Source organism: Diprion similis, chromosome 7, assembly GCF_021155765.1.
Source record: "Diprion similis isolate iyDipSimi1 chromosome 7, iyDipSimi1.1, whole genome shotgun sequence".
Lineage (NCBI taxonomy): Eukaryota > Metazoa > Arthropoda > Insecta > Hymenoptera > Diprionidae > Diprion > Diprion similis.
In genome coordinates this window covers 2,686,253-2,708,090 of record NC_060111.1, presented here as the reverse complement: position 1 = coordinate 2,708,090, position 21,838 = coordinate 2,686,253, and the positions used below count along the sequence as shown (strand labels likewise).

Sequence of the window (21,838 nt, the reverse complement as noted above, 5' to 3'; positions counted from 1 at the left end):
TTCCGAAATTAGCTTCCAGTGCTGTCAACTATCTTTCATCTCTTTTTCGCTACCGAGTTTATTACTAGCTTCGTCTCGGCCCTAGGGAGTTTTTAGCGCTGCCAGCTAGTTTCGGAACGCACCCAAAGTGTAGTACCTCAAGAGTACCTCGCGACGCTGAGGTACCCGGCCGCATGGCGGCGCTCTGTGCGAAAACGGAGCTAACGGGCGCGCGCGCGCGCGCAATTCACTGAGAATCGAGCGCTCGGGTAGGTAGGGCGTACTGCTAAATTTTCCAATTCTGCCCGTGCGTGCGATTACCGCGTTCTTCCCGCGCTCGGTTAGGAGTCGAGTTCTTTCCATTTCATTAGTTTTAAGGATCGTGTGTTTAGGGTTGGTTATGGGAACGGGGTCTAGCTTTTGGTGACCTGAGGTTCCTCTAAACCGTGAGGGTTTTTATGCCGATAAGCGAAGCGGGACTTTATTTATTCACCCTCTCACTCACTCATCCTATTCCGATTAGGTTTAGAGTCGAACTCTGGACAAATAACCAAACAAGTATAAAAATGCTTTTCATTGTTTCATTGAATCAGGATAATGTGACAAGTGAAATTACTTAATGTCATCCCTAATTCTGACCTATTTTTTACTTGTAAAAAGAAGATTTTCCGTTCAAAGCTGCCTTTTGATTGGTGTTATAAATCGCTTATCACCGCCTCGCCTTCACGCGTGAAACATTCATGTCCGTACAAATAATCCGGTTTCTGTCTTATCGACCGGAGTGCAATTTCAAAATATTCACCAACAGGTGGAGCAGTCAGAGGTGTCAAGCCTATCAACCGCGTTTGTAGTCTATGGTCAGTGGTATGGCACAAAGTTTGCTGGATGGCTCATATGCCTGAACGGAAATATCGGGTGTTTGCTGTGGTTTGTTATAAGTTAAACCAGGATTTCATGGAATTCGATAAATTTAATGGTTCTGAGTATCCGGGCATGGTGTCGGGTGCCTTGTGTTTCTAGGCCATTAGTTAATACGGGCTCACTTCAAGCCGCCGACTGGAAACGAGGAGAAAAAGTTATCCCTCCAGTGGTTATTGGACGGTAATGACACACGTTGAGGACTGTGCGAACGCAGAGCAATGCTTGCGGTTCTACTAGGTTCGATATTCTTAGCATGCCCAGAATTATAATCATTTAGTTACCCGAGTCAAGACTCATTCTTAAGTCAACGTCGACTCTTGAACCTGTAACTTTCCAACTGGCTAGTCGCAAATAGCATTTGCTTTTCCGAGAAAAGTTAACCCCCCAAAAAAAATGGCAGACTTCATCGACTCTGAGGCGGAAGAAAGTGAGGTCAGTATAAAATGCATAATATCTAGCTTGGCGATCCGCAATTCAATACTTGCAGCGCGTTAATTTAGCTCTTTTCTTGATTTTGATCTTACTTTTTTTTACTCTATTGTCGTATTTGTTATCGTGTTAGGAGGAAGAGGAGTTAGATCACAACGAAAAGAAGAAACTGAAGAAAATAAAAGCTGTCGAGGAGAGTGACGAAGATGATGAAGGTAAGTATTGGCAATAGTTTGTCATGGGTAGCCTCTTGTACCTTATGCTTAAAGCTTGACGCTCTGTTCTTCTGTTTCTGACTTTTTGGTTCGTAATATTGTAATCTGATGTATTTAGATGATGAGGACCGTCTTCGTGAAGAACTGGAGGATCTTATCGATGATAATCCTATTGAAGAGAGTGAAGGAGAGGACAGCGATGGTTCTGGTGGCTCAAAAAAGCGTAAAAAGAGTGACGATGAAGACTTTGATGATCGACTGGAAGATGAGGACTATGATCTTATTGAGGAAAACTTGGGCGTCAAAGTGGAAAGGGTATGCATAACGGTTTTTTGCTACTTGTTATTTTTTCCTACTTTTTTTGTTTTAATTTTTTTCTGACTATATTCATGGGGCATTTAAGTGTTTCTTTATCTCACCTGGGGTACTGATAAATAAATTATTGACTTGACCAGAAACGCTTTAAACGTCTACGTCGAATACAAGATGAGGAGTCTGAGGAAGAGCAGGAGCACGAAGCTGTAGAAGAACGGGATGCTATTGCCAATGAATTGTTCGAGGGGTCTGGTGATGTGAGTTTCTTTTTTTTTTTTGCACGAAGTATTCATCTGAAAACTTCCAACATCCACACCAGGAATAGTGTTGTTCTGTTGGAGTTAAAAGTTTTCTACTGTTTTTACCTTAAATTATTTTGAATTTCGATCACCTTCTCATTATCCATAATCATTGAATGGTGTGTATTAGGAGGATGAAAGAAGGAGCGAACGTAGCCATAGGCCAGAACCAGAGACTTTTGACGAGGAAGGTTCCGATGGAGATTATTCCGAGGGTGATGATTTTATTGTCGATGATGATGGAAGACCTATTGCTGAAAGGCGAAGAAAGAAGAAACCAATATTCTCTGATGCGTAAGTTTCCACATTGTCCTCAATTTTGGATAGATTTTCTACAGATCAACTTTTATCTTTATTTCTTTTTTAAATTAGCGCGTTGCAAGAAGCTCAAGATATTTTTGGCGTTGACTTTGACTATGACGAGTTTGGAAAGTATGGGGAAGAGGATTACGAAGAGGAAGAAGACGAGGACGAGGAAGATGAATATGTTGACGAAGATGGTGACGGGGAACGACCGCGTCGTCCAAAAAAACAACCCAAAAAGAAAACAACACGGAAAAGTATATTTGAAATATATGAACCCAGTGAACTCAAGCGAGGACACTTTACTGACATGGATAACGAGGTGAGACAAATCTTCCACAAATGAAGTTTTTCCTTTGCAAATCTTTTCATGTACCTATTGAATAAACATGTGATAAATTTTCCTAGATTCGTAATACTGATATACCTGAGCGAATGCAACTACGTTCAGTACCTGTTGTCCCAGTACCAGAGGGATCAGATGAACTGGATTTGGAAGCAGAGTGGATTTATAAACAGGCATTCTGTCGTCCATCGGTCTCCGTTCAAGATTCTCATTTAAATGCTGAGGCCAAAGAAAGGGCGCGTAAGGGACCACAGACAGTAGGAAAAATCAAAAAAGCCTTGGACTTTATGCGTAATCAACACTTTGAGGTTCCGTTTATATCATTTTATCGAAAAGAATATGTTTTACCTGAACTAAACATAAACGATCTATGGAAAGTATACAAATTTGACGTGAAATGGTGTCAGCTTCGTCAAAGAAAAGAAAACTTGTTACAACTGTTTGAAAAAATGAGAAATTATCAACTGGATGAAATTATGAAAAACGCCGAGGCTCCTCTGCCAGAGGGACTGCGACTGATAAAGGATGACGATATCGAGAGATTACGAAATGTTCAAACCAGCGAAGAATTGAACGATGTTCATCATCACTTCATGTTATATTACAGCCATGAGATTCCACCTATGCAAGAAGCTGTCCGCAAGAAGGAGAGAGAGGCACGAGTTGCGGCAAGAGCAGCTAAAAGAAGACAGCAGATAGCTGATGCTGAAGAAAATGGGGAGGACCCTCCTCCAGAAGACGACATTGAAGCTGATGAAGAAGAAGAAGCTGACGAGACGCTGAAACAAGCTGTCAGAACTGGGCCTTACACTATTTGTAGAAAGGCTGGCCTGGACGGTCTTGCTAAGAGGTTTGGTTTGTCACCAGAGCATTATGCGGAGAATCTTCGTGATAACTACCAACGTCATGAAGTTGATCAGGAACCAACGGAACCCTCTGTAGTTGCTAATGACTTCTGTGGTAAGAAATTTAAGACTCCGGAAGAAGCCTTGAAGGCCACGCAATTGATGGTTGCCATTCAGCTTGCAAGGGAACCTCTTGTTCGCAAATGCGTTAGGGAAATGTATATGGAAAGAGCCAAACTCTCCGTCACACCTACCAAAACAGGAATAAAAGAGATTGATGAAAACCATCCCATATATACGTGAGTTTCAGTATTTGCAACATTATCCATTTTACCAGTGATGAAACCATCTTTTAGAAATTACTCCTTCTACACTGTTAGTTACGCCGGAAAAATGTTTTACACAATCGGGGATACAACTTCTATTGATTGGCAGTAATTCAAATTGATTTCTATTGAATTCTTTGTGTCATTGCAGAATGAAGTATCTGAAAGACAAACCTGTAAGAGATCTTGTCGGCGATCAATTCCTGAAACTAAGTATTGCTGAAGAAGATAAACTTATCACCATTTCACTCAGTGATTCGATTGAGGGCAATACTAGTAACAATTATGTAGATGAAATGAAGCAACTTTATTACAGGGTGAGAAATAAATTTTTCATTCATTACCAATTAATTGATCCCTCATTCCATTTCATTTTGTTAACCCTTTATAATCCCAGAAGGAGAACGTATCATCTACAAATTGTCTCTTTCGTTGGTTAATATCACTTTTTTATTCACAGGATGAATTTAGTAAGAATGTTCAAGACTGGAATGCATTGAGGGTAGCAAGCGTGGAAATGGCTTTAACAAAAATGGTGATTCCCGAATTGAAGAAGGAGTTGAAGGCAAATCTAATTGCAGAAGCTAAAGAATGCGTGATGCGAGCTTGCTGCCGAAAGATGTATAACTGGCTCAAAGTGGCTCCGTATAGCTGCGATTTCCCTGAAGAAGAAGATGAAGAGTGGGATACGAGCAAGGGGTTACGTGTGATGGCTGTATCTTATGTGCCCGATTATTCCAAAGCAGCATTTACATGTCTTGTTGCACCTGATGGCGAGTGTACAGATTACCTGCGGCTACCACATTTAATGAAAAAGAAAAATAGTTTCAGAGAGGATGAAAAAGCTATGAAGGTAATTTTGCACAGCTCACAGCTTCTGACATCTCCATCGGGGTGGAAGGTTTTGCAAAATTTACAAACTTGTCAAGGATTGTTCTAAATCATGTTTTTTTCAGGAAGCTGACTTGCTGGCTATTCGTAATTTTATTGCAACCAAGAAACCACATGTTGTTGTCGTGAGTGGTACATCCAGGGAGGCGACAATGGTTGTTGCTGATATCAAAGAGTGTATAAGTAACCTGGTCGAAGAAGAACAATTTCCCTCCATTCAAGTAGAAGTTTGTGACAACGAGCTCGCCCAGATCTACTCAAACAGTAATAAAGGAGTGGTTAGTTTTCATCCAAATATCTGATTTCATCTCTGATACTAAGATTAGTTGTAATTACCGTTATAAATAATGTGTTATTATCTAGGCGAAACAGACTGAAAACAGGTGTCTGCATTCATGTTTCACATTTATTATTACAGTCAGAATTCAGGGATTATCCGGAATTACTTAGAGAAGCTATCTCAATGGCACGGCGTATGCAAGATCCTTTGGTGGAATTTTCACAGCTGTGCACAGCGGATGAAGAAATCTTGTGTCTAAAGTACCATCCTTTACAAGTAAGTCAAACTCTAAGACACGTGGTCACATTTTATATCAATAAGCTTATGTAAGAACTGAGCCATGTCCCTGTCCTTAAATATAGTGTTTCCCTTAGCACACAGTGGGAATAATCCCACAGCTATTGATGATAAATACTTAATAAGCATCGTTTCTTTGAATCAGTAACTCAAAAGCGTGAAATCACGTGTTTCTCTCGCAGGATCAACTCCCTAAGGAAGACCTTTTAGAAAATTTGTATTTGGAATTCGTTAATCGAGTAAATGAGGTTGGTGTTGATGTGAACAAAGCAGTCCAACAAGCTTATGCTGGAAACTTGGTACAATTCGTCTGCGGTTTGGGACCTCGAAAAGGGCAGGCCTTGATTAAAATGCTAAAGCAAACTAATCAACGATTAGAGAATAGGACTCAATTGGTCACAGCTTGTCATATGGGTCCTAAGGTGTTTATCAATTGCGCCGGTTTTATCAAGATTGACACAAACAGTTTGGGAGATAGGTGAGTGAAGATATTCAAGTTAACATCCCTACATATGCCCACTCTTTTATTCTCTTTTTTGCAAGATCATAGTGAGAATCATTCCTAATTTCAGTCTATACTGTTAACTAGCTGTAATTCTTCTCTATCTTATTTAGCACCGAAGCATATGTGGAAGTGCTTGATGGCTCGCGTGTTCATCCAGAGACATATGAATGGGCCAGAAAAATGGCAGTAGATGCATTGGAGTATGACGACGAGGATGCAAATCCAGCAGGGGCATTGGAGGAAATCTTAGAATCGCCGGAAAGATTGAAGGATCTTGATTTAGACGCGTTTGCTGAAGAATTAGAAAGACAAGGTTTTGGTAACAAATGCATAACGCTGTATGACATCAGAGCGGAATTAAATAGCAGGTACAAAGACCTTAGGGTACCGTATCAAACTCTTAGCGCTGAAAAATTGTTCGATGTATTGACCAAGGAGACACCGGAAACTTTCTATATCGGCAAAATGGTTGAAGCCACTGTATGTGGCATAACTCACAGAAAACCACAAGGTGAACAACTAGATCAGGCAAATCCGGTAAGAAATGATGAGACAGGCCTTTGGCAGTGTCCATTCTGTTTGAAGAATGATTTCCCTGAGTTGTCAGAAGTATGGAATCACTTTGATGCTGGAGCCTGCCCAGGAAAAGCTACTGGTGTCAGGTTGCGCTTGGAAAATAATATATCAGGATATATTCACATCAAAAATCTGTCTGATAAACATGTAGCGAATCCCGAGGAAAGGGTCAGAGTTGGCCAAATCATTCACTGCCGTATAATAAAGATTGAGGTAGACAGATTCAGTGTGGAATGTACTAGTAAAAGCAGTGATCTTGCAGATAAAAATCATGAATGGAGGTAAGCGAATTGTTGCGATAACTTTCGTTAAATTGATAGGTTTTAAAATGATAAACTTTTTACTCTTAATCAATTTCAACTTGAAATTTTGGAGACTAACGATCGATTATGTTTATTCAATTATATTCTTTCATTTACAGACCGCAAAGAGATCCGTTTTATGATATGGAGGCGGAACAGAAGGATCAGCAGATAGAGGAAGATGCGAAAAAAGCAAAACAACGACAGACTTACATAAAACGCGTCATTGTACATCCAGCATTTCATAATATCAGTTTTGCTGAAGCTGAGAAATTCATGCAAAATATGGATCAGGGTGAAGCGATAGTTCGACCAAGTAGCAAAGGTGCAGATCACCTCACAGTAACGTGGAAAGTGACTGACAAAATCTGTCAACATATCGATGTTCGGGAAGAAGGTAAAGAGAATACCTTTTCTCTTGGCCAGAGTTTATGGATCGGTAATGAAGAGTTTGAGGATCTAGACGAAATCATTGCCAGACATGTTAATCCGATGGCTGCTCATGCTAGAGATTTATTGTACTTTAAATACTATAAGGACACGGAAGGTGGCTTAAAGGACAAAGCAGAAGAGTTATTAAAAGATGAGAAGAAAAAGAATCCTGGAAAGATTCATTATTTCATATCCGCCGCAAAGGTAATTTAAACATACGTCCATCGAGATTGATTAAATTGAAACGCACAATTGTTATCCTCGTTTCTTATTCGCTTGCAGAATTATCCTGGAAAATTTGTATTGTCTTATTTACCTCGCGTTCGCTGCCGACACGAATATGTGACCGTTACACCAGAGGGATTCAGATTCCGGGGACAAATGTTCGACAACGTCAACGCCTTGTTTCGTTGGTTTAAGGAACATTTCCGAGACCCTGTCCCTGGTCAAGGAACTCCAAGCACACCTCGAGGTGCAATGACGTCTAGAACACCATACCATAATACTCCTGGTGTGAATATGTCAAGTAAGTAATGCTTAATTTGAGACCATCTCCATTGAACCACAACGTAACTTAATTGGTAATCTCTTTCATGTTCTTAATAGGTATGAATCAGGAGGCGATACAAAGAGTAGCCCAGAATCTACCGCATCACATGCTTCATTCTCTGTCTCAAGTCGCAAATCAAACTCCGCACCATTATCCACCGCATACTCCTGGCGCAGCAAGCACTGGACCGTACGGAGGCATGCATACCTATCCCAATACTCCTTACACCCCATCGGGACAAACGCCATTCATGACCCCGTATCAGACTCCCCACCACACACCTCACCATGGTCAGCCAACGCCCAGATACGGCCAGCAAACACCAAATCATCACCAAGGCCAGTTTGTTCATCCTGGGCCAACCACAGTGACGTCTGCTCACCATAGAACAACACCTTCACATCGGCCGACACCGCACATGTCCACACTGGCCGGGGACCCGATGGATTGGAAAAAGGCCGCCGAGGCATGGGCTAAACTGAAACAGATCACCCCCAGGATCTCGTATGTATCCAAAAGATGTGCCTCCTCGATTTTGTCTTCTTGAAACTCTGACAACTCGTTATTACTTGCTGAATTGTTACCCACTATTTCACAAGTATATTTAACAAGTCCCATCGACACTTTGTAGAGAATATCGTAATTCCACTAGAATTCTAATGTAATACAATCAATGCTCTGGATAGAACTGTTATCAAGATAAATTCTACGCTCAAATGATATTTACATTATTTCAGTGGGAACAGCACTCCTAGATATGAAGACTCGAGAAAAACTCCGCGGGGATACGACGATGGATCAGGTCGAGCTACACCCCGCAACAGGCCACCAACAGCACGTACACCGTCATACAAATCACCGAGAGGAACCCCACATACGAATTCGAGTCCCAGGAGTATGTCTCTTAGCGGAGACGGTACTCCGTTGTACGATGAAAATTAATTTAGCTTAACCGCTCATTATGGTTTCGTATTAAAATTAGAAAAATGTTATACATATTGCCTGGTGTAACTGATTATTTCGGCTACATATGTATACTCAAACACATGTATTTAATACGCCCGTTTATATAAAAGTAAATAATGATAAGTAGTAACAATAAGAATAACAATAATGGTAACAGTAATAATGGTACGATTAATAATAGTAATATAAATAAGTTAATATTATGTGGGAGCACGTAACATGGGTGTATTGGTCATGTAATGGGACTTTACATTCGTTTAGCTTAAAAAAAAAATAATGAATTCGGTTATTATATGTATACAAAGACTTGCCTAGATGTGTGCGTGCTCTTGATAGCGTGGAATATATCTATTGTTTTAGATTGAAAGACGTCCTATATTTGCTACCATATTATTCCTTGACATGTCAATGGAATAAGCGTTACAATTATTTCCGTAGCTAAATGCATACGTAGATAAATAAAATGAATAAAATGATTTGATACCATATTTTACACACCATCAGACAAATCGTTGTCGTTGACTTCAAAACTTTCATGATAAATGTACGATATAACTGGTTCTTGACTCAACGGCAATCGCTGATGCTTTGTATTGTGTCTGTAAAGTTGAACATTCTTTGAATTAATATGATTGTTCTTTTGAAGATTTGACGAATTATTACAGGCTCGAAGTAAAAACTTACTTAGTAGTTGGACGGATTTCTTCCATTGACTTGAAATTCTCATCCTGTGGAGATAAAAACGGATGTTGAGAGTATAACGAAATAGTGTACCATAAAGTAATTACTTTTTTGTTTCAATCATTGACCATTGTGTCACAATAGATGAACAATAGTACCAAGTCAATATCTGCAATATTTGTATCCTCCTTGGAGTTTTCGAAGCCGTAAGTTGAAAGTTTTCGTCTTATTTTGGACAAACTGCTAACTTGCAAAGTGCTAGTCGATGTTTTGCTGGCTTCTTTTTTGCTAGAAGTCTGGAATGTATATAGATTATTTTATATTTTAAACAGTTCTGAGGTATCCCATGAATTTAACTAAACCCCGTGGATTTTGCTTCTTATTATGTATTAGTGACGGACCCTAAATTCAATATTTATTTACCACCTTATTACAAATCGTCTCAAGAAATCGAGCATGCTTTGTGTTTACTCGTATATACCGTGTAGTTGATGATTGAATTATTGGTGTCTCTGTTATCATTTAAGTCTGTCAAGATTCTTTTTCTTTTAATCCTGTTTTTTGGAGTTTGCATAGGTGACAACGCATGAACCTTTTTGCTATAACTGCCTGATTCCTTATGATGATTTGTATGCGAAACATCATTGTCTTCGTCTTTCAGTTTTCCATCTAGATAAAATTAAGAATAATATTTCTGTTTTAAATACTGATAAACTGATGATTCATCAGGAAAACTTGAAGTTAGAATGTGTAGGTAAAACATTTGGGTCATTGAATAATAATAGTTTCGACAAATCGAAAATATATTTCATTTCAATACGCGGAAAAATAAGTGAAATACAAGGAACACTTGCCGCTAACTGAACGTTTAGAAGATTCTATTTCATCACTTTTCAATAATCTCCATTGTTCACAAAACAAATTTATTTGCTTTGGACATCCATTGCGACACCACAAAATTAACTCCTTAGGAATACCTGCCAAGTGAAAGTTCAGTACTATTATCCCCAAACAATTGATATACATTTTTAAGGGGCGCTGCAATGTGAATCAGAACTTCCAATATCGTTAGAATTTAAAAATCGCAGCAATGAATTAGGCATACGATTATGAGTGTCAAATATAAGATAAGAAATGTTTGACTCTACTGACTTCAGAATACACATCATTGCATTCATACATACTATGTTTAGTGTTGTTGAGATCGCCCATCAATTCATAAAATTCTTGATTAATGGTTTCAATGATCCTTGGAGAAATTCTTCGACGAACAATACCTGTTACATGATTCCTGTTTACAGCATGACCCATTGAACTGGAAAAAATTTATCATGTATTTTGTGCAAAATTTCACGAATATTCAAGGTATGTAATAAAATAATTTACAGCATTATATCAACTTCTTTGATATACAATTAACTATTGTAAATATTTACAATTAGTCATGTAATGTATCACTTTAATGATAATCCTTAGTATTGTGTGACTCACCTCAGCAACGTTCCCCTAAAGGACAAGTAGCATCCTGCATTGTCACCAAATTGCAGGAGTGGTGTCCATGCTGTGAGCTGCTTGGTATAATTTGGTGTTCTTGATATTTTGTCACACACATCATGATCCAAAATTGACTTGCCGGTCTCTGTTTCGGCAAGTGAATCAACCAGTTTATCATTCTGATAATGTTCACTGATGCTTCCATTAGTACCATTTTTGTTCATAGGGTACGTCGGCTCATCCACCCTTGTACCTTTAGAGACGTCTTGAATAAAACGAGAATTTTCATTGAAACCATCAATAGTGAGCTTTTCATTGACAAAGAGACCTTCGGGCGTACACAATGATCGTGTTGCTTCGTTGCATTCAGAGGTAATAATGAAGCTCTTCCAAATGCTAATAATAGCTTCCCAATCTTCTGGAAAACCGTGATGAAATTTGCGGCGAACAAATACTGGAAGTTCTGCAGAAAATGGTTGGAAATATTTATGAATAAGCGAAAGATAAATATAAGATTGTTAATCGAAAGTATTTTGTATACATGATGCAGCAAAAATCCAACATTTATGATATTACTTCTCATGTAATAACAGCATAGTTCTTGCGTGAGTGTGACTGAGATTTATATGCATACCACATTGTAAATCAGCCATGTTTCCGATTAGGTGATAGGCATGTTTGAACTTGGATAAAATCCTTGACGAGGTGATTCTCTTCGCTATTGATTTAGTTCGAACTCTCGTACCACTGTCAGTCAAAGTTTATTATAAGGGGGATTTAAAATTATTCAACATGCAGTAATATCTCCCAGACTCAACATAGGAGTTTATTTTATTGAAACTATGTATGGGAAGTCTCTGTATCAGGTACGTATTCCCTATGTAAGGTTTTAACAACAACATACCATTCTAAATTTCCTTCGACAACAACCTGGTCATCATCATTTAGTTTAACAATCCACAATGTAATTGATCTTATCTTCCTTTTTGAAGATTTCAAATGGGCCACGTGATAGTCCAGCGATTTTACTGATGTTCCATAGACTTCAGAATCACAATTTCCACAAGAAACTCCACTCAATTCGTTTGCAGTAATTCCAACTACATCTGATTTCGTCGAAGATGATTCCATTTCTGTGTAGGATAATTCATCAGGATCCATAAAATTTCGAAAGAGGCGTTAGATACAAAGAGAAATGAGAAAAAGAAGCAAAGAAAATGATTAACAAACCTCCTGGTCGGAATTTCAAAACGTTTGAATAGACATATATTTTATTACATGTAATACTTACAGAAGCTATCTGAATAGCGAACAACAAGTGGGGTTTTACAGATTTCTGTATTGTCGGTAAAGTCGACAGACGCGTGTACGTGTTTATCGGATGAAGCCAATGACATTCCTTTCGTGAGCATGTGTGCATACAAAACATAACCTTTTACCTGAAAACCTTAACCAGAGAGAACTTGTTTCGAAAACTATTGTTAACTATTATCAAGTGTAAATTTGACATCGTTGTGATTTGTTTGGCGCAGAAGCTTATAGTATTGTATACATGTCGTTTCAAGGTTCTCCGTTTTCAACGCCTTATGGTCAGGACGATTATGATGTCGACGACGACAACGACGAGTACTTGGAAGAGGATCGTGATTTGGAGGATCAGGATGAAAGTGACGAAGGTCAGACGTTTTGCGATTTTTTGATGAAGAAATTTTGCGTATGCACTCACAAAAATTTCAATAATAATAACTTTAATTTGTCTTCATTTTCAGATACGGAAGAGGCTAGTGAGCCCGATATGGGGAAGTCAGAAAAGTACACTGAAATAAAGGAACAGTAAGCAGTTAACAATTTTGACAATATTTTTAATTACAACTCTTGAATAATCGCTTCTGAACCGAACATTTTTTTCTCTGCAGAATGTACCAAGATAAATTAGCTAGTCTAAAAAAACAACTTCAACAATTGAAGGATGGCACACATCCGGAATACAATCGTAAGCTGAAACGCCTGGAGGTGCAGTATAAGGAAAGGTGAGGCATTCCTGAAATACGTTAGAACATATTTTTAGAAGTTGAAAAGTTATCCTGCAAAATACTAATTTTCTGCAATTAAATTCAGGTTACGGTTGAATGGAATTTACCGTGATTACCTCACCGAATGGGTAGAAAGAGATTACATACTTGAGAAAAAAGCAGCAGCCAAAGAATTTGAAGAGAAAAAAATAGACTTGAAGGAAAATTTACTAACCGATATGGAAGAGAAGCGTAAAATGATTGAATCTGACCGTCACACAATGGAACTTACTGGTGATTCTATGGAGGTAAAAGCCTTTATCCAGTGTTCCTACTCTTTGAAAAATTCATAATGTGATACAAAATGATTATCCATAACTAGTTTGAATCGTTCGTACTCAGGTGAAACCCCCTATGACCAGAAAACTGCGCCGGCGACCTAATGACCCTGTACCTGAGAAGGTAGAGAAACGTAGAAAGCCACCTCCAGCGCAGTTGAATTACTTACTCGATGAGAAGGAGATTGAGAATGACTTAAAAGCGATCAGCCGTTGTAAAATACTATCTACTGTGCGAAAACCAGGTACTGATTTTTGGTTTTGATTTTGAATAACTTTTAGTAATGCTTTTTTAATTTTTTAGCGGTCATGACTACTTGCAATGCAGTTAATCTACCAACTCAGCATGTCACTCCATCTCCTGATGCTCCTCTAGTAGAGACAAGGATTGAAGATGGAAAATTACTCTATGAAAGAAGATGGTTAGAGCTCACATCAATGTTTACACATCGTGATTTTCTTTCGAAAGCGATGCAACAAAAAATTTGTATTTTGCAAATGACTTTATATTTTGCATTCGATTTGCAGGTTTCACCGCGGTCAACCTGTTTATGTCGAAGGCAAGGACCTACCCCGTTTCGCTGGTAACATTTCAGCGATTGGAACTGAAGTTGTGAGTAGACTTTATTTATTTTTGCTTTAATTAAGTAAGAGCTTTAAACGAAGAGTTCGTATATAATTTTTATCTTACAGATCTGGGTAAAGAAAGTATCTGACAATACTAAGGTCAGAATATACATATACCAACTCAGCCGTGGAAAGATTTCCATCAAACGTCGTGCATCATAATGAACCTGACTGATCAAAAAGAAAAAAGAAGAAAACTTGTTGAAATCTCGAAATTTTCAACTTGCTAACTCATGCAGATTTATAGTTACGAAAAGTCAGACGTAACTATGTTTCTGTTCCGTAGGAAAAGCAACGTGATTTTAGATATGCTGGGTTATGCTGATGTATGTTATTTGTATAACTGTTACTGATCTTCCAGTAGAGGATCTTTTACATTGTTTATTTGTCTAACGAATCTGTACAATCGAAACTCCTCAGTCTAAATGAACGCAACGATAGTTTAAGTTATTTACCGACGTATCTCGGCTATGCGAGGATTCGAGAATTAAAGTTATATCGAACATCCTGCCTCCTACTCTTCTCCGTCCCTGATGTCCATTTAGTTTACCATTTGCCGATAGTAGCAGTAGATATAATGACATCCAATCGCATCCTGCTTTATGTAGACATAGAACATGCTCTACCATACATTGGGATCGAAAATTGCTTGGTCCGTAAAAAGAGAGAGAAACAGGATAGAAAAAAGACTGAGTGTTGAGTATGGAGAATAAATTTATCTTGTCGAAAGTAAATTTCTTTCCTTTCTTCATTATATCTGTTAATTATTAATGTTAACATGTTTGAATACAAGAACTCAACTTCACGAATCATGAAATTCCGTCGTTTATGAAACAACGGGTGAGGTTTTTCATCTCCTCGCAGTTATAAACTCCTATATAAACTTTGTAAGGTCTGGTGAAATATATTGCGTTTATGCCATATTTAAGAAAAACGATGAAGTTTCTCAGTATTTTTCCAGCTGTCACTGCGACGATAATCTAGATGGCTTCTAAGTCGATTTCAGACTGAAAAAGTTTCTGGGTTCAAAAAGCGCGAACAGAGCATGTTTAATCACCAATGGATCAAAAGTGAGAATGAAAATACATTATATTTGCACAGGGTTTTCAAAAGAGAGAAGAAAAAAATCCCAAATTTATAGCCACCAAGTGCTATCAGCTGTTTATTCAGTATTCCTTAATTCTAGTACATGTGTTCGTGTGTCAGTGTATGGTAATGTAACAAGGTACCAAATAGTACATCAGTGAAAGACAAAAAGAATGCAAATCAATTATGAATTATCTTAAGCAGAATATGAAAAATATTACATCAGAGAGTCATTGTCGTGGTTAATAAACATACAGTTTGAGTTCTGGTTTGTTTACATAAGAGCAACGCACTTCTGCATAATACAATATATTACATATGTTCCTGTATTGTGACTATTTGTATAACCTGGATTAAACTGAATCAATGATTGAATTTTTCCATATTTGATTAGCATTTTCTCAGCCCCTGGCGCCACAACGATTCGAACAACTCCCTTGGGATCCTTGAGATCCATGTAGTTTAGGAGAAGTCGTATGACTAGATCCAGAGGTGACATATTTTTAATGACAAGATCTACGAAAATTCGGGCTTGTTCAATTTTGGCTGAAATTGTGGAAGATTTTGGATAATACTGTAGAAGGATCATACGAATAGACTATGTGCGGCGAAATTTTGAGCCAAAACAATGTGAAGACTTCTGGATTTTTGTTAGAAATTTCGACAAAATTTGAAGGAATGAAAAAAGTGCGTTCATGCACTATTTAGTCGCAATTTTGCGGAGTCCCAATACGCTGCGAGCAACGGATCAAAAGTTACAGCCAAAAAACTGCGGATTGTCATCGTCATTTCTTTGCTGTTGGTCCTACGCTCTTTTTAATGTGGTTTTTGAGTTCCTGGGGTTCCAATTAGCCAAAAATCGGTCATACAAATCAATTCGGAGACCAGAAATTTTCGGCTTCAAAAATCGCAAAAAAAAAGTGAGGCTAACCCCTTTGGATTTTTGGCGAAAATTTCGACGACTTCGAAAAGCGCTGCAATTAATTCTTTAGGGCACTATTCCGACGTAATTTTGCGAGAGAAATCGATCGAGCGCAGTCCCAATACGCTGCGAGCAACGGATCAAAAGTTACATCCAAAAAATTGCAGATTTTCATCGTCATTTCTTTGCTGTTGGTCCTACGCTCTTTTTAATGTGGTTTTTGAGTTCCTGGGGTTCCAATTAGCCGAGAAACCGTCATACAAATCAATTTGGAGACCAGAAATTTTCGGTTCCAAAAATCGCAAAAAAAAGTAAGGCTAACCCCTTTGGATTTGTGGCAAAAAATGTCGACGACTTTGAAAAGTGCTGCAATTTATTCTTTAGGGCACTATTCCGACGTATTTTGCGAGAGAAATCGATGGAGCGCAGTCTCAATACGCTGCGAGCAACGGATCAAAAGTTACAGCCAAAAAACTGCAGATTTTCATCGTCATTTCTTTGCTGTTGGTCCTACGCTCTTTTTAATGTGGTTTTTGAGTTCCTGGGGTTCCAATTAGCCAAGAAACGGTCATACAAATCAATTCGGAGACCAGAAATTTTCGGCTCGAAAAATCGCAAAAAAAGTAAGGCTAACCCCTTTGGATGTTTGGCGAAAATTTCGACGACTTTGAAAAGTGCTGCAATGAAATCTTTAGGGCACTATTCCGACGTAATTTCACGAGAGAAATCGATCGAGCGCAGTCCCAATACGCTGCGAGCAACGGATCAAAAGTTACAGCCAAAATACTGCAGATTTTCATCGTCATTTCTTTGCTGTTGGTCCTACGCTCTTTTTAATGTGGTTTTTGAGTTCCTGGGGTTCCAATTAGCCAAGAAACGGTCATACAAATCAATTCGGAGACCAGAATTTTTGGCTCCAAAAATCGCAAAAAAAGTAGGGCTAACCCCTTTGGATTTTTGGCGAAAATTTCGACGACTTTAAAAAGTGCTGCAATTAATTCTTTGGGGCACTATTCCGACGTAATTTTGCGAGAGAAATCGATCAAGCGCAGTCCCAATACGCTGCGAGCAACGGATCAAAAGTTACAGCCAAAAAACTGCAGATTTTCATTGTCATTTCTTTGCTGTAGGTCCTACGCTCTTTTTAATGTGGTTTTTGAGTTCCTGGGGTCCCAATTAGCCCAGAAACGGTCATACAAATCAATTCGGAGACCAGAAATTTTCGGCTCCAAAAATCGCAAAAAAAGTAAGGCTAACCCCTTTGGATTTTTGGCGAAAATTTCGACGACTTTGAAAAGTGCTGCAATTGATTCTTTAGGGCACTATTCCGACGTGATTTTGCGAGAGAAATCGATCGAGCGCAGTCCCAATACGCTGCGAGCAACGGATCAAAAGTTACAGCCAAAAAACTGCAGATTTTCATCGTCATTTCTTTGCTGTAGGTCCTACGCTCTTTTTAATGTGGTTTTTGAGTTCCTGGGGTCCCAATTAGCCCGGAAACGGTCATACAAATCAATTCGGAGACCAGAAATTTTCGGCTCCAAAAATCGCAAAAAAAGTAAGGCTAACCCCTTTGGATTTTTGGCGAAAATTTCGACGACTTTGAAAAGTGCTGCAATTAATTCTTTAGGGCACTATTCCGACGTAATTTCGCGAGAGAAATCGATCGAGCGCAGTCTCAATACGCTGCGAGCAACGGATCAAAAGTTACAGCCAAAAAACTGCAGATTTTCATTGTCATTTCTTTGCTGTAGGTCCTACGCTCTTTTTAATGTGGTTTTTGAGTTCCTGGGGTCCCAATTAGCCCAGAAACGGTCATACAAATCAATTCGGAGACCAGAAATTTTCGGCTCCAAAAATCGCAAAAAAAGTAAGGCTAACCCCTTTGGATTTTTGGCGAAAATTTCGACGACTTTGAAAAGTGCTGCAATTAATTCTTTAGGGCACTATTCCGACGTAATTTTGCGAGAGAAATCGATCGAGCGCAGTCCCAATACGCTGCGAGCAACGGATCAAAAGTTACAGCCAAAAAACTGCAGATTTTCATCGTCATTTCTTTGCTGTAGGTCCTACGCTCTTTTTAATGTGGTTTTTGAGTTCCTGGGGTCCCAATTAGCCCAGAAACGGTCATACAAATCAATTCGGAGACCAGAAATTTTCGGCTCCAAAAATCGCAAAAAAAGTAAGGCTAACCCCTTTGGATTTTTGGCGAAAATTTCGACGACTTTGAAAAGTGCTGCAATTAATTCTTTAGGGCACTATTCCGACGTAATTTCGCGAAAGAAATCAATCGAGCGCAGTCTCAATACGCTGCGAGCAACGGATCAAAAGTTACAGCCAAAAAACTGCAGATTTTCATCGTCATTTCTTTGCTGTTGGTCCTACGCTCTTTTTAATGTGGTTTTTGAGTTCCTGGGGTTCCAAGTAGCCAAGAAACGGTCATACAAATCAATTCGGAGACCAGAAATTTTCGGCTCGAAAAATCGCAAAAAAAGTAAGGCTAACCCCTTTGGATTTTTGGCGAAAATTTCGACGACTTTGAAAAGTGCTGCAATGAATTCTTTAGGGCACTATTCCGACGTAATTTCGCGAGAGAAATCGATCGAGCGCAGTCCCAATACGCTGCGAGCAACGGATCAAAAGTTACAGCCAAAAAACTGCAGATTTTCATCGTCATTTCTTTGCTGTTGGTCCTACGCTCTTTTTAATGTGGTTTTTGAGTTCCTGGGGTTCCAATTAGCCAAGAAACGGTCATACAAATCAATTCGAAGACCAGAAATTTTCGGCTCCAAAAATCGCAAAAAAAGTGAGGCTAACCCCTTTGGATTTTTGGCGAAAATTTCGACGACTTTGAAAAGTGCTGCACTTAATTCTTTAGGGCACTATTCCGACGTAATTTTGCGAGAGAAATCGATCGAGCGCAGTCCCAATACGCTGCGAGCAACGGATCAAAAGTTACAGCCAAAAAACTGCAGATTTTCATCGTCATTTCTTTGCTGTAGGTCCTACGCTCTTTTTAATGTGGTTTTTGAGTTCCTGGGGTCCCAATTAGCCCAGAAACGGTCATACAAATCAATTCGGAGACCAGAAATTTTCGGCTCCAATAATCGCAAAAAAAGTAAGGCTAACCCCTTTGGATTTTTGGCGAAAATTTCGACGACTTTGAAAAGTGCTGCAATTAATTCTTTAGGGCACTATTCCGACGTAATTTTGCAAGAGAAATCGATCGAGCGCAGTCCCAATACGCTGCGAGCAACGGATCAAAAGTTACAGCCAAAAAACTGCAGATTTTCATCGTCATTTCTTTGCTGTAGGTCCTACGCTCTTTTTAATGTGGTTTTTGAGTTCCTGGGGTCCCAGTTAGCCCAGAAACGGTGATACAAATCAATCCGGAGACCAGAAATTTTCGGCACCAAAAATCGCAAAAAAAGTAAGGCTAACCCCTTTGGATTTTTGGCGAAAATTTCGACGACTTTGAAAAGTGCTGCAATTAATTCTTTGGGGCACTGGTCCGACGTAATTTTGCGAGAGAAATCGATCGAGCGCAGTCCCAATACGCTGCGAGCAACGGATCAAAAGTTACAGCCAAAAAACTGCAGATTTTCATCTTCATTTCTTTGCTGTAGGTCCTACGCTCTTTTCAATGTGGTTTTTGAGTTCCTGGGGTCCCAATTAGCCCAGAAACGGTCATACAAATCAATTCGGAGACCAGAAATTTTCGGCTCCAAAAATCGCAAAAAAAGTAAGGCTAACCCCTTTGGATTTTTGGCGAAAATTTCGACGACTTTGAAAAGTGCTGCAATTAATTCTTTAGGGCACTATTCCGACGTAATTTTGCGAGAGAAATCGATCGAGCGCAGTCCCAATACGCTGCGAGCAACGGATCAAAAGTTACAGCCAAAAAACTGCAGATTTTCATCGTCATTTCTTTACTGTAGGTCCTACGCTCTTTTTAATGTGGTTTTTGAGTTCCTGGGGTTCCAATTAGCCCAGAAACGGTCATACAAATCAATTCGGAGACCGGAAATTTTCGGCACCAAAAATCGCAAAAATAGTAAGGCTAACCCCTTTGGATTTTTGGCGAAAATTTCGACGACTTTGAAAAGTGCTGCAATTAATTCTTTAGGGCACTATTCCGACGTAATTTTGCGAGAGAAATCGATCGAGCGCAGTCCCAATACGCTGCGAGCAACGGATCAAAAGTTACAGCCAAAAAACTGCAGATTTTCATCGTCATTTCTTTGCTGTTGGTCCTACGCTCTTTTTAATGTGGTTTTTGAGTTCCTGGGGTTCCAATTAGCCAAGAAACGGTCATACAAATCAATTCGGAGACCAGAAATTTTCGGCTCCAAAAATCGCAGAAAAAGTAAGGCTAACCCCTTTGGATTTTTGGCGAAAATTTCGATGACTTTGAAAAGTGCTGCAATTAATTCTTTGGGGCACTATTCCGACGTAATTTCGCGAGAGAAATCGATCGAGCGCAGTCCCAATACGCTGCGAGCAACGGATCAAAAGTTACAGCCAAAAAACTGCAGATTTTCATCTTCATTTCTTTGCTGTTGGTCCTACGCTCTTTTTAATGTGGTTTTTGAGTTCCTGGGGTTCCAATTAGCCAAAAATCGGTCATACAAATCAATTTGGAGACCAGAAATTTTCGGCTTCAAAAATCGCAAAAAAAAAGTGAGGCTAACCCCTTTGGATTTTTGGCGAAAATTTCGACGACTTCGAAAAGCGCTGCAATTAATTCTTCAGGGCACTATTCCGACGTAATTTTGCGAGAGAAATCGATCGAGCGCAGTCCCAATACGCTGCGAGCAACGGATCAAAAGTTACATCCAAAAAATTGCAGATTTTCATCGTCATTTCTTTGCTGTTGGTCCTACGCTCTTTTTAATGTGGTTTTTGAGTTCCTGGGGTTCCAATTAGCCGAGAAACCGTCATACAAATCAATTTGGAGACCAGAAATTTTCGGTTCCAAAAATCGCAAAAAAAAGTAAGGCTAACCCCTTTGGATTTGTGGCAAAAAATGTCGACGACTTTGAAAAGTGCTGCAATTTATTCTTTAGGGCACTATTCCGACGTATTTTGCGAGAGAAATCGATGGAGCGCAGTCTCAATACGCTGCGAGCAACGGATCAAAAGTTACAGCCAAAAAACTGCAGATTTTCATCGTCATTTCTTTACTGTTGGTCCTACGCTCTTTTTAATGTGGTTTTTGAGTTCCTGGGGTTCCAATTAGCCAAGAAACGGTCATACAAATCAATTCGGAGACCAGAATTTTTGGCTCCAAAAATCGCAAAAAAAGTAGGGCTAACCCCTTTGGATTTTTGGCGAAAATTTCGACGACTTTAAAAAGTGCTGCAATTAATTCTTTGAGGCACTATTCCGACGTAATTTTGCGAGAGAAATCGATCAAGCGCAGTCCCAATACGCTGCGAGCAACGGATCAAAAGTTACAGCCAAAAAACTGCAGATTTTCATTGTCATTTCTTTGCTGTAGGTCCTACGCTCTTTTTAATGTGGTTTTTGAGTTCCTGGGGTCCCAATTAGCCCAGAAACGGTCATACAAATCAATTCGGAGACCAGAAATTTTCGGCTCCAAAAATCGCAAAAAAAGTAAGGCTAACCCCTTTGGATTTTTGGCGAAAATTTCGACGACTTTGAAAAGTGCTGCAATTAATTCTTTAGGGCACTATTCCGACGTGATTTTGCGAGAGAAATCGATCGAGCGCAGTCCCAATACGCTGCGAGCAACGGATCAAAAGTTACAGCCAAAAAACTGCAGATTTTCATTGTCATTTCTTTGCTGTAGGTCCTACGCTCTTTTTAATGTGGTTTTTGAGTTCCTGGGGTCCCAATTAGCCCAGAAACGGTCATACAAATCAATTCGGAGACCAGAAA

At 39.2% G+C, this 21,838-nt stretch overlaps 3 protein-coding genes across 4 annotated transcripts; 2 read left to right on the top strand and 1 right to left on the bottom strand.

The window, feature by feature from the left end:
- The first annotated feature begins 929 nt into the window (after nucleotides 1–929).
- On the top strand, nucleotides 930–8,799 carry LOC124408304 (transcription elongation factor SPT6). Its single transcript, XM_046885158.1, has 17 exons — nucleotides 930–1,332; nucleotides 1,463–1,544; nucleotides 1,663–1,859; nucleotides 2,000–2,116; nucleotides 2,289–2,452; nucleotides 2,531–2,783; nucleotides 2,870–3,951; nucleotides 4,130–4,295; nucleotides 4,439–4,831; nucleotides 4,935–5,147; nucleotides 5,288–5,425; nucleotides 5,629–5,924; nucleotides 6,062–6,808; nucleotides 6,949–7,465; nucleotides 7,544–7,787; nucleotides 7,868–8,315; nucleotides 8,549–8,799. The coding sequence occupies exons 1-17, from the start codon at nucleotides 1,294–1,296 to the stop codon at nucleotides 8,751–8,753; spliced, it is 5,301 nt and encodes a 1,766-aa protein (XP_046741114.1). The 5' UTR covers nucleotides 930–1,293; the 3' UTR covers nucleotides 8,754–8,799.
- Nucleotides 6,027–14,105, top strand: LOC124408308 (sin3 histone deacetylase corepressor complex component SDS3). Of its 2 annotated transcripts, none has more exons than XM_046885163.1 (9): nucleotides 6,027–6,037; nucleotides 12,449–12,628; nucleotides 12,722–12,785; nucleotides 12,869–12,982; nucleotides 13,071–13,272; nucleotides 13,367–13,547; nucleotides 13,610–13,724; nucleotides 13,831–13,915; nucleotides 13,996–14,105. In XM_046885163.1, the coding sequence occupies exons 2-9, from the start codon at nucleotides 12,505–12,507 to the stop codon at nucleotides 14,089–14,091; spliced, it is 981 nt and encodes a 326-aa protein (XP_046741119.1). In that variant the 5' UTR covers nucleotides 6,027–6,037; nucleotides 12,449–12,504; the 3' UTR covers nucleotides 14,092–14,105. The 2 variants fall into 2 exon arrangements, with proteins under 2 accessions (XP_046741119.1, XP_046741118.1); XM_046885162.1 differs by having other exon boundaries at nucleotides 13,607–13,724.
- On the bottom strand, nucleotides 8,878–12,116 carry LOC124408305. Its single transcript, XM_046885159.1, has 9 exons — nucleotides 11,857–12,116; nucleotides 11,587–11,699; nucleotides 10,950–11,415; nucleotides 10,643–10,773; nucleotides 10,313–10,435; nucleotides 9,940–10,127; nucleotides 9,617–9,754; nucleotides 9,462–9,505; nucleotides 8,878–9,376 (listed from the first exon to the last, which is right to left on the bottom strand). Exons 1-9 carry the CDS (start codon nucleotides 12,111–12,113, stop codon nucleotides 9,268–9,270), a joined length of 1,569 nt encoding a protein of 522 aa, XP_046741115.1. The 5' UTR covers nucleotides 12,114–12,116; the 3' UTR covers nucleotides 8,878–9,267.
- Nucleotides 14,106–21,838: the final 7,733 nt, after the last annotated feature.